We start from the raw sequence: 13,572 nt of genomic DNA, 5'->3' as shown, positions 1-13,572 counted from the left end.
TGAATATAGTTACATCTCAATTATATTAAGCTGCCTAACAACAAAGATTATTTTTATTCAAGTTACATGACTAGAAAAGGACCGAGACATGGTGAAAAAATGAAAATCAAAACTATACTATTAAAGTTTAGAGAGCTAATTCCTAGATTGAAAGCTACAAGAATAAGCTAGAAGCAATAGCTAACAATGAAGAGAAAATAGATGGACCCTTTGCTTCAATAATTAAACCATTTTTAGAGCATGGGTGAGGGGGGAGAGCTCATTCCGCTCTACCCTAGAGTTGGAATCCACTTGTGTCTACTCATTAAAAGGCACCTTATCAAGTTTTATTTCTTCTAGTACATTCATTTCCATGATATTCAATACCTCTCGCAAACCTTCCAAGATTTTAGACCAACCATGCATGTGACATCACCAACCAAATGGCTTCAACAACTATAGTTTTACTTGCATTTTCTACCAAAACCCAGCTCACCTTAGCTTCTATATCATGGAGTCAAAGTGCATAATCATTTCAATTGATGGATTTAGTGGTTAAAGCTCAAGGCTTCTTTCATGGATCCCCATCTCTCACAACTTCTTTTACGAAAACCTTTAACCTTCCAAGATTTTATTAAACCAACCATGCGTGACATCACCAACCAAATGGCTTCAACAACTATAGTTTTACTTGCATTTTCTACCAAAACCTAGCTCACCTTAGCTCCTATATCATGGAGTCAAAATGCATAATCATTTCAATTGATGGATTAAGTGGTTAAAGCTTAAGGCAACTTTCATGGATATCCCCATCTCTTGCAAAACCGAAGTTTCAATATCATGGATTGCAAATAACAAGCAACACGTTGGTTGGTAAGTATGCATGCTTTGAACAACAAAACAAAGTCTAATGTGAAGATTGTTCTTAAACCCAAGAATAGACCATTAATGAGGTACCATTTGACTCAATGCAAAGAACCATGCATAGAGAGCATTCTCCACCTTAGATCTCCAAATCAAATCTGAAGTGTATTTGAGCGTGTTTTGAAGCAATCAAAGGACCTCACAAGTTATGTCGATGAAAGGCCCAAGGCAAGGGTATTTGCCAAGGTCCTACCTACCAAAAATGGATTATACAATGAAGCTGATCTTTACTCCATTCACATAAAAATAAAGTATGTTGAGATATACATTGTTCAACCATGTATAAGAATTGCTTAATAAGTTTGATGTAAGAACCAAGAGCATAGCTCTCCCTTGTCTTTGGGAAATCAAAACTCGCCTTTGGGTTCGTCATCATTGATAAGAGATGCCACTATTTATAATCTACACTTATGCCATCAATGCTATTGTGAATAAAAATTTCAACTTGAGCAGCAACTAGAAGAAGCTTTGGTGAGCTTTCCACTTCCATGCAATGGAAAAACTGAGAGGATAAGTAATAGTAGACGTAACTCAAATCAAGCATTTTCCACACATCTAAAATGTAGAAATGAAATCGCAAAACATCATCACACAAGCTTCTAAGTACCAATTGTAATATCTATTTTTGAATTGCAATCACTGAATGCACACTCAAGTGGCTGGAGGCTTCTGAAGAAATTATTGAGACCAAGGCAAGTTAATTAACTTGAGATTTCCAGAGAAATTCTTAATGCCTAGGCAAGTTGATTCATGTATGCATATGTATTTGGATGGTAGAATCCATGATAAGTATGCATATGATGCACTAGTGTTGCCTCACCTAGAAATGACAACGCTGAAAGAATGGTTATAGCAGCCCTGTGGGTAAGGCTTCATGTGAAATGATATATGAGGTTAGGACAACTACAAAAGTAGGGTGGTGTCTTTGAATGAAAATAGACTATAATCTGAAACTCGTGGTTCAATCAGGCCTCAAAGGTTCCTTGATCATAGTTTGATGTCTTGAGACTTAAAAGCAGGAAAGAGAGCAGGAAGGGGAGAGACAGAGAGAGCATCAGCTCCAAGCACGTGTAAAACCAGACCACTAAAAATTGATAGTATCGTTTGGAAATCCAATAAACTTGAGTTCATGTGTGCATTCATTTGTTTTGTACTAAACAAAAAATCATCTCCATGTTCATCTTCACTACACGATATTTAATGAAGATCTTAACTTCGCAAAGAAGGACCCTATGTAACTGCTGACCTCAAGCAGCTATGTAGCAGAGTATGGCCATACAGCAAACCTGGACCTCTGCAAAATAAAGGAGGCATAACACCATGGAAAAGATTCCCTGCAGCATATGCCTCCAAAGGCATACCTAGACCTGCGACTCCAGAACTCAAAATATGTGTACAATATCATAGGCAAACCTAAGTTCAATTAAGGAAACAACTAGTTTTAAGCAAGGCAATTAAGAAAACAAAAGCAATCGCCTGATAATGACCCAAGAGGAACTTGCAAATAGTAATGGAAGGATACGTCCAAAATAGTACAAACGACTGCAACCAAATACAATGCAAGAGATTAGTAACATTGAAAACTATTGCAACGTGATAGTACAATAACAAAGCACAAATCAAAGTCTTAAAAGGGAGAACTCAGAAAAAGATTTGATGCCAAAATAAAGTATAGATAAAATTATTGGCCTATTATGGACCACTAACTGAGCTCATTGCCAAAAATGGACTTCTCTTTTTCAGATGAGTGCTCAGAAAACCATCAGCACCTCTCCCCCTTTTTTCTAAGACTTCGCATGTTGATACACGGTTGTCTATGGTAGGCCTTTTTGAACCAGAACTCCATTCGGTTGTCAAGAACATGACAACCTCATCCATTAGTAATGTTCCAAGGAGGCCATCCGCATGGCTGCAATGCACGTTTGACGTATCCACTGTGTGGGCCATTGTATGCCAGGTCTCTATATCATCAAACTTAGGATTTCAAAGACTAGGAGAGCCAGTTTTGATCTGGTAGCACATTGTGGTCCACACACAGATTCTGGTCCACAAAAATTCACAATTCAAAGACTCCTGGTCAACCTTCATCATGACATTCCTGCATTCCAAATCGCATTCAAATCTCAACTCCTCTCGCCTGTTGTAACAGTATTTCAATGGGGCTGAATGGATGGTGGTGTTAGAACGATTGTCAAATAATCCTCCATTACCCATAGGATGTATGCAGCCATCAACCCTGATGATTGAATCATTTCAATCATCAAATTGGAGGTAAACATGGTTTTTGGATGAGTCATATACCATCTTGGCTTCTCTCATGAAAGGACATCCTAAGATCATTTCATACGATTCAAGTTGTTTGGAAAAGTCCATAACAATAAAAGTATGTTTAACTTGATGTTTAAGCACCTTGATCTTAAGAATTTTCGAGCAAAGCTGGTTAAAAGATTTAAGTGCAGCATCTAGGGCATGGATTGTAAACCCTAGTGTGCTTGTTTCATCCATTTGCAAGGTTTCCAGCTCAGCAGGTGATTGATTATATGTCACAAGCACGTGACATGGCTCGCTGGGTGCAAGAGAGTGGGAACAACATACACATGCATCTTGTAGCCACAACAAGATTCAAGCATAATCCTCTTCAAGGTTGTCTCTCTCATATGAGAGAGAAAGAAAGATATATTGAGCACCTACTAAAGACCTAATGGGCCTATGAGACCAAAGTGATATAATAATGTCCATGGCATATCTCATCATGGAATGGAGAATAAAACAGAAACAAAACATAAACATAGCTATCTCACTGGGGTGATACAAAATTGTCCATGGAAACTCATCATGGAATACTAGGAACATAGAAACATGAGAGCAGCATCAGCTCCCAATAGATGGTATACCACTCTCCAAAATATCAAGCATGGGGCTAATGAGTATGGCCGAGAGGTCTCCCTCAGCTACGTCACGTGGAAAGGTAGCTCGATGGTGGTGGAGCATGTCTTGGATCTGGAGCTGATGAGGGGATCATGGCCAACGTCCCAGGGGCCGGGGGCGTCAGGCACGCTAGACTGTGGAGGTCAGTCTGAGGTAACTCCTCTTGGGCGAGGTGCGTCCAAAGCAGCTCGAGGTGGGTCCACAAGATCCACTGTATCGGTGTCCTCCACCTCTTGGGTCCGCAAGAAACTGGTGATGGTTGGCTCATGAGGGAGGGGGCGGGGTGGTTGGGGCCGAAGCTCTCTCAAGAAAGTGTCCCTGTGTCTACGGAGCTCAAGCAAGAAGAGGCCTAGGCAATGCTGGTCTAGAGTCAATGGTCATGGAGAGTGGACAAAATCCCTCACGAAACAGATAGTGAAACCTCCCACGGATCTCATAGTATACTGGGCAGCAGCATATGCAATGCTCCTCCGTCTCAACCTCTATTGGCATAATCGGCAGATCCTCTCCTCTCTAGGTCTCCGTATGAGCTTCCTGGCTCTGAAGACGCGCTCAGCTCTACCTGTCTTCACTCTGAGGTGGTGGGATGAAACCCGTATCTAGCCGATCACAATCAGCATGGCATTGGGACATGTGAACACTCAGGTAGCCTGGTTGCTGATGAGTCCATCCTCAGTGAGCATGAAGAAGTGATCTCTGTAGAAGTGCATTTTCGTTGACGTCTTCAAAAGGTACATTAACGTCTTCAAAAGGCCAAAGTGACCTATGAGACCAAAATAATTACATCGAGTCTATGTGACACAATGTTTGAGTTACATAAAAAATGGAAATGCTAGGAACTAAAAATGGAAAGCTAAAGCTAGTACTAGAATAGAGAGCATATAGCTCTCTACCCTCATCCTAATATATCCCTCATCCGACGCTGTTGCATGGTGCTCAAGGTTGTGGGATTGAGCTGGCAAGAGAAGGTCCTCCTATTGGGGGGGGGGGAGAGAGAGAGAGAGAGAGAGAGAGAGAGAGAGAGAGAGAATTGTTGGAGAGATGCTACAGCCAAGCACATAAATCCACACACAAACACACAAAGAAGTACAGTCGTGAGAGTACAAGGAGACACACACAAAGCAATACTGTAGACTACATGATAAGTGCCAAAAGTACAATATAAGATGTGAACCGTATAATGACATAAGGGTGGGTTCATACCTAGAGACTGGAGTGCTTGGGGAAAACCCCCTCTTCTAAAGGGTAAAAAGTGCCATGGCCAGTCCTACTCCAGTTCACCCATTGCTACCATGACTGACATAGATGTCTAAAATCCCCCCTAGAGTGATGATGTGCACATGTAAAGTGTCACGTGCACCCATGCATTGTGGTACACGGTGACAAACTGGCTCATCAACAGTGCAAGAATCATGTACAGAAGTAGTACCTTTTAGGATTTATTGTCGTATGGCGTGACCCCTTTGTGAGCCTAGTCCGGGACATGTCAGGCACGCGCTGCGTAGGTCAGTCTCCCAGCCTTAGGGTGTCAGATCAGTCCTCTTAACCCACTATGGAGAATTCAGCAAGTGTTCATCATTCAAGAGCATGCCAAGGTCAGCCATAACAGTAGATGCATTAGGAGCATGTAGTTGCACTTCATTTAGAAGGGGCCAGGCCTAAGGCCAGCCCCAAGGCAGCCCCCAAGGTGGGCTTGCCTTGCAAGTGGGATAGCCAAACCCCTTAGCCATTCTGTAGGCTCACCCGACCAGCCATTGGGAGGCTTTGGAGCAGTCGGCCAGACCATGTGAGGTCTTGGGCACTAGTCAGCCAGGACTGGCAGCCACCCGACCATGCTATAGCAACTGACTAAGCATTAGATGCTAGTCGTGATCATTTACAGCAGCCGACTAAGCTGAAGTGTATATAAAGGCAGATCACTCCCAAAATCATCAGTCATAAATCAGAGTTTATCATCAAAATTCAAGCATGTATGCTTAGACTCTTGCCTGTGCATACTTACAGCCCGACTTGTGCTCTCAGCCCAAGGCAAAGAAGCTCAGTCTCTTCAAGAGTTTTCAGCACACCTTCCCCCAGTCTCGGCCACTCTATTTTTCTCTTGAAGATAGCTTCAAAGTCACCTAAAGCTTATGCACAGTTCTGCCCAGTGTTTGGTCGCTTTGTCCTTGCGTTTGGCAGTCACTGAGTCAGTTTGTCCGCTCAGTCTTGTGGACACAGTTCAGCTTGTATACAATTCTCCAGAAGTAGAAAAAAAAGCAAATACTCCTGCTTGCAGGGGGGAGCCCTTCAGTGGGTAATTCGGGATCCCATTCGGTGTCGTCTCTACTACTCTATTTTCAGATTCATGTATGCTGTTTTAAAGGATTGCTAAAGACTCACTAAACTCAGTTTAAAGAAAGACTTCGTTGTTTCACACGGTCCTAGCTTAGCGCATGCTACATTGGTATCAGAGCTTGGGACGTGATTCAACCAGGCAACCTAGGGTGAGGGCATCCTGTGGATGGTAAAGCTGAGATCGCGAAAAACCACTTGCCCATCCACAATGGCATCAAGCTCCAAAGACATGACTAAAGAAGAAGAACCATTCGAAGAAACGCTTCCACAAAAAGAAGACAAAGACAACCAAAAGCTAAAGGAGCAAATACGGCAACTCCAAATTCAACTCAAAAGAGTGCAGATGGAAAAAAAACTGGCAGAATTCCAGGCAACCTTGGCCCAACAGAAGACACCTAAAGAACAAAGTTTCTCAGTGGACCAATGGTGTCGATGGATGACTGAAAAGGAAGAGCGATACCGTGAAGCAAGACTAGCCGAGAAAGCCAAACGCAAGGCCAAAGAGGAGTGATTGCGGGCGGAGCTCGAAGCGAATGCGAACCACGAGCGACAGGCCCGAGAAGACTTGAGGGACCGGTTCCAACAGACACTCCAGACGCTGGTAACTACTTTCCACCCTGCTCAATCCTCCACAGCCCCAGCAACAGCCTTGACAACAATTATCCGTGCCTCACCGAACTTCACTTAGTACGACGGCAAGTGCGACCATTCAGTTGTGACTCTGTTTATTCACCAGTTTGTTGCCCACTTTCCTCTTTCAAAAATCACACAAAGCCACGACAAAGTCTATCTGGCGGCTCCACACCTCACCGGTGATGCAGTCACTTGGTGGCAACATTGGTCCCATTTGCATACAGATCCTTACACTGGCTTATCAGACTATGATTGGGACACCTTTGTGTCCGATTTGAAGACCAAGTTTCTACCTCCGCAGTACATGACAAATCTAGAAGATGAGTTCTACAAACTCACCCAGAACGGTTCCCCTATGCTCACTTACTCCAACAAGGTGATCACATCAGCTCAACAATTGGGGAAGCCCGAGGAGGAGAAGCTCAAGTAGTTCATTCGGGGATTGGATCCAAAAATTTGGTTCCCTGTTCAAAATTTTGAACCTCAGACATATGACAGGGCTTTGACTCTTGCACAGAATCATGAGATGATGCTCAATGGAGGCAAGCCCACCAAGGCTGCTCCAATCACCCCCAAAACTCAACAGTAGACGAAGACCAACCAGCAGAACTAGGCGTCCAACTAGCAATCGGGCTCCCAACAACAACAACAAGGATCAAAAGAAGAAGGGCCATAATAGCTCCCAGAAGGAGTGACAAGATGAACCTAAGAAGACCCTTGAAGAAAAGATCAAGGAGGGCCTTACTAGAGGATTCCTACAGTCAGATGAGAAGGAACAATACTTCAAAGACAACCGTTGTTTTTTTTGCCACCACACAGGACATGCCAAGAAGGATTGTACCAAATGGCACGTGTAAAAGAGCAAACAACCAGCCTCTACAGTCGCTGCCACCACAACTGTACCATCCCCTCCACCCCCACCCTCAACCACCAATGCTATTCACCTTTTGCTTGCTTTGAATGGGGTACCTGAAGTGGTATTCGATGATAAGCAAGAGGGCGGAATTGAAGAGCGTCACAAAACACAAAGGTCTTATCAGAGCTTATGGCACCGTGAAGGGACAACAGTTTGTTGTCCTCTTCGACATGGCCAATTTAGAAGACGCCATCTCTCTACAGTTGGCGACCAAGACGAAATGTGCCCTTGTGCTGTACCATTTGGATGTGGACGGGTTCACTCCCAGCCTACATACTTATATTTCTCAGAAGAAGGATAAGATCGCACGTGTCTGTGTGGATTACCAAGCCTTGAACAAGTTCACAATCAAGAATATGTTCCCCATGCCAAGGATAGAGTACATCCTTTGAAAGGCTCAACAATGCTTGGTACTTTACAAAGATCGACCTCAAAAGTGGCTATAATCAAGTCGGGATTTTTGAGGCCGATATCCAAAAGACTGCCTTTCAAACAGAACAAGGGCATTATGAGTTTGTGGTCATGCCTTTTGGTTCGACCAATGCACCTTTGACATTCAACAAGATGATGTCATGAAACTTCGCCGTACTCATTGGTATATGTCTATTCATTTTTTTGGATGACATTCTTATTTTCTCTGCCATTGCAGAACAACACATGAAAGATGTGCAGAAGGTCTTGCAGCTTTTGCGAGACAACGAACTCTACATTAATGCAAAGAAAGAACATATTCGGAGTTCAAGAAGTCCAGTACCTGGGCTATGTGATCGGTTCCAATGGCATTTGCCTTGATCCCGAAAAGATAAAGGCAATCCTTGATTGGGATGTCCCAAAGACAGCCCAAGAGATACATTCCTTCGTGGGTTTGTGCCAAGCATATAGCTCGCATATGGATCGGTTTTCTAACCTTGCAGCACCATTGATAGATCTACTCAAGGGAGTAAAGACTAGAAGACAGAAAGTTTCAGTCACAGGTAAGGCTTTGGAGGCTTTCTTTGCTTTGCAAAAGGCAGCTTCCGAAGTACCAATTCTTAAACTTGCATCATGGGATGACCTTTTTAAGGTAATCACCGATGCTAGTAATCTCACCATAGTAGCAGTTTTGCAACAAGACGGCAGACCAATGGCGTATTCCAACAGAAAGTTGAATGATGTAGGAAAAAATGATTTTGTACACGACAAAGAGATGCTAGGGGTTATCACAGTCTTTAAGCCATGGAAACCTTTTCTTTATGGAAGGAAATTTACTATGAAGACAAACCACCAGACCTTGAAGTGGTTACAAACTATGCGAAGTGCCCAGTGGAGCGATAGACAACACTGGTGGAGCCAATTGTTCCAACAATTTGCAGGAATGATTGAGTATGTACCGGGCAAGAACAACCCCGTGGTTGACGCTCTAAGTTGCAAAGGTAGTATTCAGACAGTACAGGAGTCCACTGTGTTGGAGATACTAGGGAAAGATTTAGACAATATGAAGACATAGTATATAGATTGTCCAGAATTTGAAACTCCTTACAGTATGGCCCTTTATTCAAAACTGGGTCACAACACTATTCAAGACGGTTGGCTTTTTTACAAGGGTAGACTATGTGTTCTCAGGGAGAAAAGACCAGCACTCCTCCATGATGCCCATGATTCCCTTGTTGGTGGTCATCGTGGGATCAACAGTACCTTGGAGAAGTTAGAAAGATCATTTTACTGGCCGAAGATGCGCATGGATGTGTACAACTATGTTTCTCAGTGTTCCATATGTCAAAAAGTGAAAGTAACCCCCATACCAAACAAGCAGGGCTGCTTCAGCCAATGCCCATTCCTGAGGGTCTGTTTCACGACATTTTGATGGATTTTGTTGAACCCCTTCCCGCATCTATTGGATCTCGGAATACTCAGTGTATGATGATAGTTGACAGATTCAGTAAATTTTGTATGCTTCTGCCATGCAAACAGGCGGCCACAGCAGAAGATATAGCCCGGATCTTTCTCCGACATTGGTATCCAGTTTGTGGTTTAACATGGACCATTACTTCAGATCGGGACCCAAAGTTTACATCTCACTTCTCGCGAGCTCTGTTCGACAACTTTGGTACCAAATTACAATTGTCCAGTGCATTCCATCCCTAGACCAATGACCAAACCGAGATTTACAATCAGTTGGCTTTCGATGTGCTTAAAGCGTACTGCCATGATCAGTAGTCGAAGTGGGAGCTTCATCTCCCGTTGGTACGGGTGATTCTCAATGACACTCACTCATCCAGTGTTGGCATAACTCCGTACGAGGCCGCCTTTGGTCGAAGATTTTCATCCCTTCTCACGAGGATGATCTCTCCTTCCTTGGAAGCCAACAAGACCACCGAATCTTTTTAGCCATCATTGAGTCCATCAAAGAGCGTCTTACCAAAGCTCAGAAGGCTTACACCAGACACGCAAACAAGTCACGGAGAGACGTCAACTTCAAAGAAGGTGAATAGGTATATTTAAGGATTATGAAGCAAAGACTCAAGCAAGTGGGCAAGCGCTATCCAAAGTTGTCCTTCAGAAATTTTGGTCCTTTTCCCATCATAAAGAGGATAAGCGACGTCACCATGAAACTCAGATTGCCAGACAGTTGGACGATGCACAACCACGTCTCTTGGTTAAAGCCTTATATTGGACCTTCATTGCAGAATGTTCCAGACAAGGAGCAGCTAGAAATGGTTGATGAAGCATAGGTGATAGAGCCTGACCAGATCCTTCTACATCGCTGGAAGCATGGTTTTGGACGACGTCTTCGCTCATTTTATGCAAAGTTCAAAGATCGAGAGACCCATGAAGTCGTTTGGCTAGATGAAGAATTCTTCCTATCCACAATTATTGGTGGACTACCTCGAAGCTATGAACCTGCCGCCAAGCTAAGTAGGAAGGAATGTCACATGTACCCATGCACTGTGGTACACGGTGACAAACTGACTCATCAACCGTGCAAGAATCATGTGCAATCGTACCTTTTAGGATTTATTGTCGTATGCCGTGACCCCTTTGTGAGCCTAGTCCAAGACATGTCAGGCACGAGCTATGTAGGCCAATCTCCCAGCCTTGTGTCAGGTTAGTCCTCTTAACCCACTATGGAGAATTCAGCAAGTGTTCATCATTTAGGAGCATGCAAAGGTCAGCCATAGCAGTAGATGCATTAGGAGCATGTAGTTGCACTTCATTTAGAAGGGGCCAGCCCCAAGGCAGCCCCCAAGGTGGGCTTGCCTTGCAAGGGGGGTAGCCAAACCCCTTAGCCATTCTGTAGGCTCACCCGACCAGCCATTGGAAGGCTTTGGAGCAGTCGTCCAGACCATGTGAGGTCTTGGGCACCAGTCGGCCAGGACTGGCAGCCACCTGACCATGCTACAGCAACCGACTAAGCATTAGATGCTAGTCATGATCATTTACAGCAGCCAACTAAGCATTAGATGCTAGTCGCATGTGCAGTTGCTGCAGCCAACCAAACATTTGTTGCTGGTCGTGGACATTTCCAGCCAGCCAACAGGCTTATGGGCAGCCGATTGGGCACCCTGAAGGGTATATAAAGGCAGGCTCAGATTAGTCCCAAAATCATCAGTCATAAATCAGAGTTTATCATCAAAATTCAAGCATGTATGCTTAGGCTCTTGCCTGTGCATACTTACAGCCCTACTTGTGCTCTCAGCCCAAGGCAAAGAAGCTCAGTCTCTTCAGGAGTTTTCAGCACACCTTCCCTTAGTCTTGGGCCGGTGTATTTTTCTCTCGAAGATAGCTTCAAAGTTGCCTAAAGCTTATGCACAGTTTTGCCCAACGTTTGGTGGCTTTGTCCTTGCGTTTGGCGGTCAATCAGTTAGCTTGTCTGCTCAGTCTTGTGGACATAGTTCAGCTTGTATACAATTCTCCAGAAGAAGAAATAAAGCAAATACTCCTGCTTGCAAGGCGCCGCCGGGGGGGGGGGGGGGTGTTAATTCGGGACCCCATCTGGTGCCGTCTCTACTACATCTATTTTTTTCATGTATGCTGTTTTAAAGGATTGCCAAAGACTCAGGTTTAAAGAAAGACTTCGTTGTTTCACACGGTCCTAGCTCAGCGCATGCTCATACAGGGAGATGGCGGATCAATCCCCAAAATGCTGTAAGCCCAAAGCTTTGCCGAAAGCTTCGAACTTTTCACGAGGAAATGCCTTCGTGAATAAATCTGCCAGGTTATCATGTGTAGGCACATATACCAAGCTCATCTCCCCTGTAGAGAGTCTTTTCTTCCTGACATAATGACAATGCACCTCAATGTGCTTAATGCGAGCATAAAACACTAGCTTTTTCGCAGCTGCCAATGCCCTCTAACTGTCAGTGAAAATGGTAGTGTGGGGGACGGTTGTCCAACACCCAAATCAGCCATTAAGGGGTTTGAGCCACACTCAACTGTAGCTGTAAAAGCTGCCATGTACTCGGCTTCACAACTCAAAAAACTTTTAAGCAATCTCTCGATGTACTTTGACTACATCATCACGCTAAAGTACATATATCATCACGTTGTAAAAACTGAAAGCCTAAGTAAAAACGCAATTGACCCAAATCTGACATCTCAAATGATGAATGTGATTCGACTTTGAAAGCTGAAATTTGTTCCTCATCAGGGCCTCTGAGTAACATGTCATCAATGTACGAGACGACCAAGAAACTATCTTGAGTCCTCTTGACATAGAGGGTACTTTCAATAGGACCGTTGCAAAAACCATGTGCAACCAAGTATGCATGAATCTTTTCATACCAAGCCCTAGGAGCCTGCTTAAGGCCATATAAGGCTTTCTTCAACCTGCATACTTTGCTTTCCTGTCCCTTTCGTACAAGTCCACGAGGTTGAGATATATATACCTCCTCGGGCAAGTCACCATTCAAGAAAGCAATTTTAATGTCCAACTGATGTACATGCAATCCATGATGTGCTGCCAATGCAATGATGGATCAAATGCTGGTCATACGAGACGTGGGTGCAAAAGTCTCATCATACCCTTCGGCAACAATACTCACCTTGTAGCGGTCAACGCTACCATCTACTTTTTGCTTCAACTTGTAAGCTCACTTCGTACCAATGGCCTTATGGTAGTACCTGTGTCATTTTTGAGTATAGAGTCATACTCATCCTACATAGCATGCATCCAATGATATCTTCCTGTGCTTCCTCAAAGGAAACAGGCTCCTCTTCATTGCACAAGGTGCTCATGAGAGCATGATCAACAAAGTACCCAGATGCATGGCAAGAACTAGCACACACTCTCCCTTGCAAAGGAGCCTCAACATGGCTGTCCCGTAAGGTTTGCAACAGCCAACGAGGTACTACTTTAGCTTCGTGCATGGCTCTCCTTTTTTGTCACTGCATCATTAACATCTACATGACCAATGGGCTCAACATCAGGCATGTCTGATTGCTGATTTTCAGCTGTTAAGGGCTGAGTTTCAGCGTGAATGGGCTGATTTCCAGCCATAGGCTGTCTCCAAATGCCCAACACCTGGTAAATGTGTACCATGCAAAGGAAGAAGAGTATCAAAGACATCCTGTGAGCCCTACATTTGGCTGTTTTTTGCATTCAAGCAAGGGCTGTGATGAATTCTCCACAAAAACCACATCTCTACTAACCATAATCCGCAGTGAGGTAGGATGGTAGAGATCGTACCCTTTGCTCTCTATACTGTAGCCCACAAAAATGCATTTCACTGCCTTACCATAAGCTTCGTGCGATGCTGCTCGGGCATAAGAGCATAAGCCAAGCATCCAAAGACACGCATATAAACCACTGATGGCTTCCTATTATGCCAAGCTTCATAAGGAATGATGGCCTACAAAGCCTTCGTTGGACACCTGTTAAG

At 43.9% G+C, this 13,572-nt stretch overlaps 1 protein-coding gene across 1 annotated transcript in view; it reads right to left on the bottom strand.

Moving 5' to 3' along the window:
• Window positions 1-1,862: 1,862 nt before the first annotated feature.
• LOC147628479 (uncharacterized) overlaps window positions 1,863-13,572 on the bottom strand; it is a 36,161-nt gene continuing 24,451 nt past the window's right edge. Inside the window, exons 3-4 of the mRNA XM_086813635.1 lie at window positions 2,426-2,445; window positions 1,863-2,316 (exon numbers count right to left, since the gene is read on the bottom strand). Of these exons, the coding sequence (XP_086669761.1) occupies window positions 2,286-2,316; window positions 2,426-2,445 (51 nt within the window). The 3' untranslated portion in view covers window positions 1,863-2,285. The remainder of the gene's footprint in view (window positions 2,317-2,425; window positions 2,446-13,572) is intronic.

Source organism: Cibotium barometz, chromosome 19 (assembly GCF_041138505.1).
Source record: "Cibotium barometz isolate CiBa-2024 chromosome 19, ASM4113850v1, whole genome shotgun sequence".
Lineage (NCBI taxonomy): Eukaryota > Viridiplantae > Streptophyta > Polypodiopsida > Cyatheales > Cibotiaceae > Cibotium > Cibotium barometz.
This window is presented reverse-complemented; position numbering and strand designations above follow the sequence as displayed.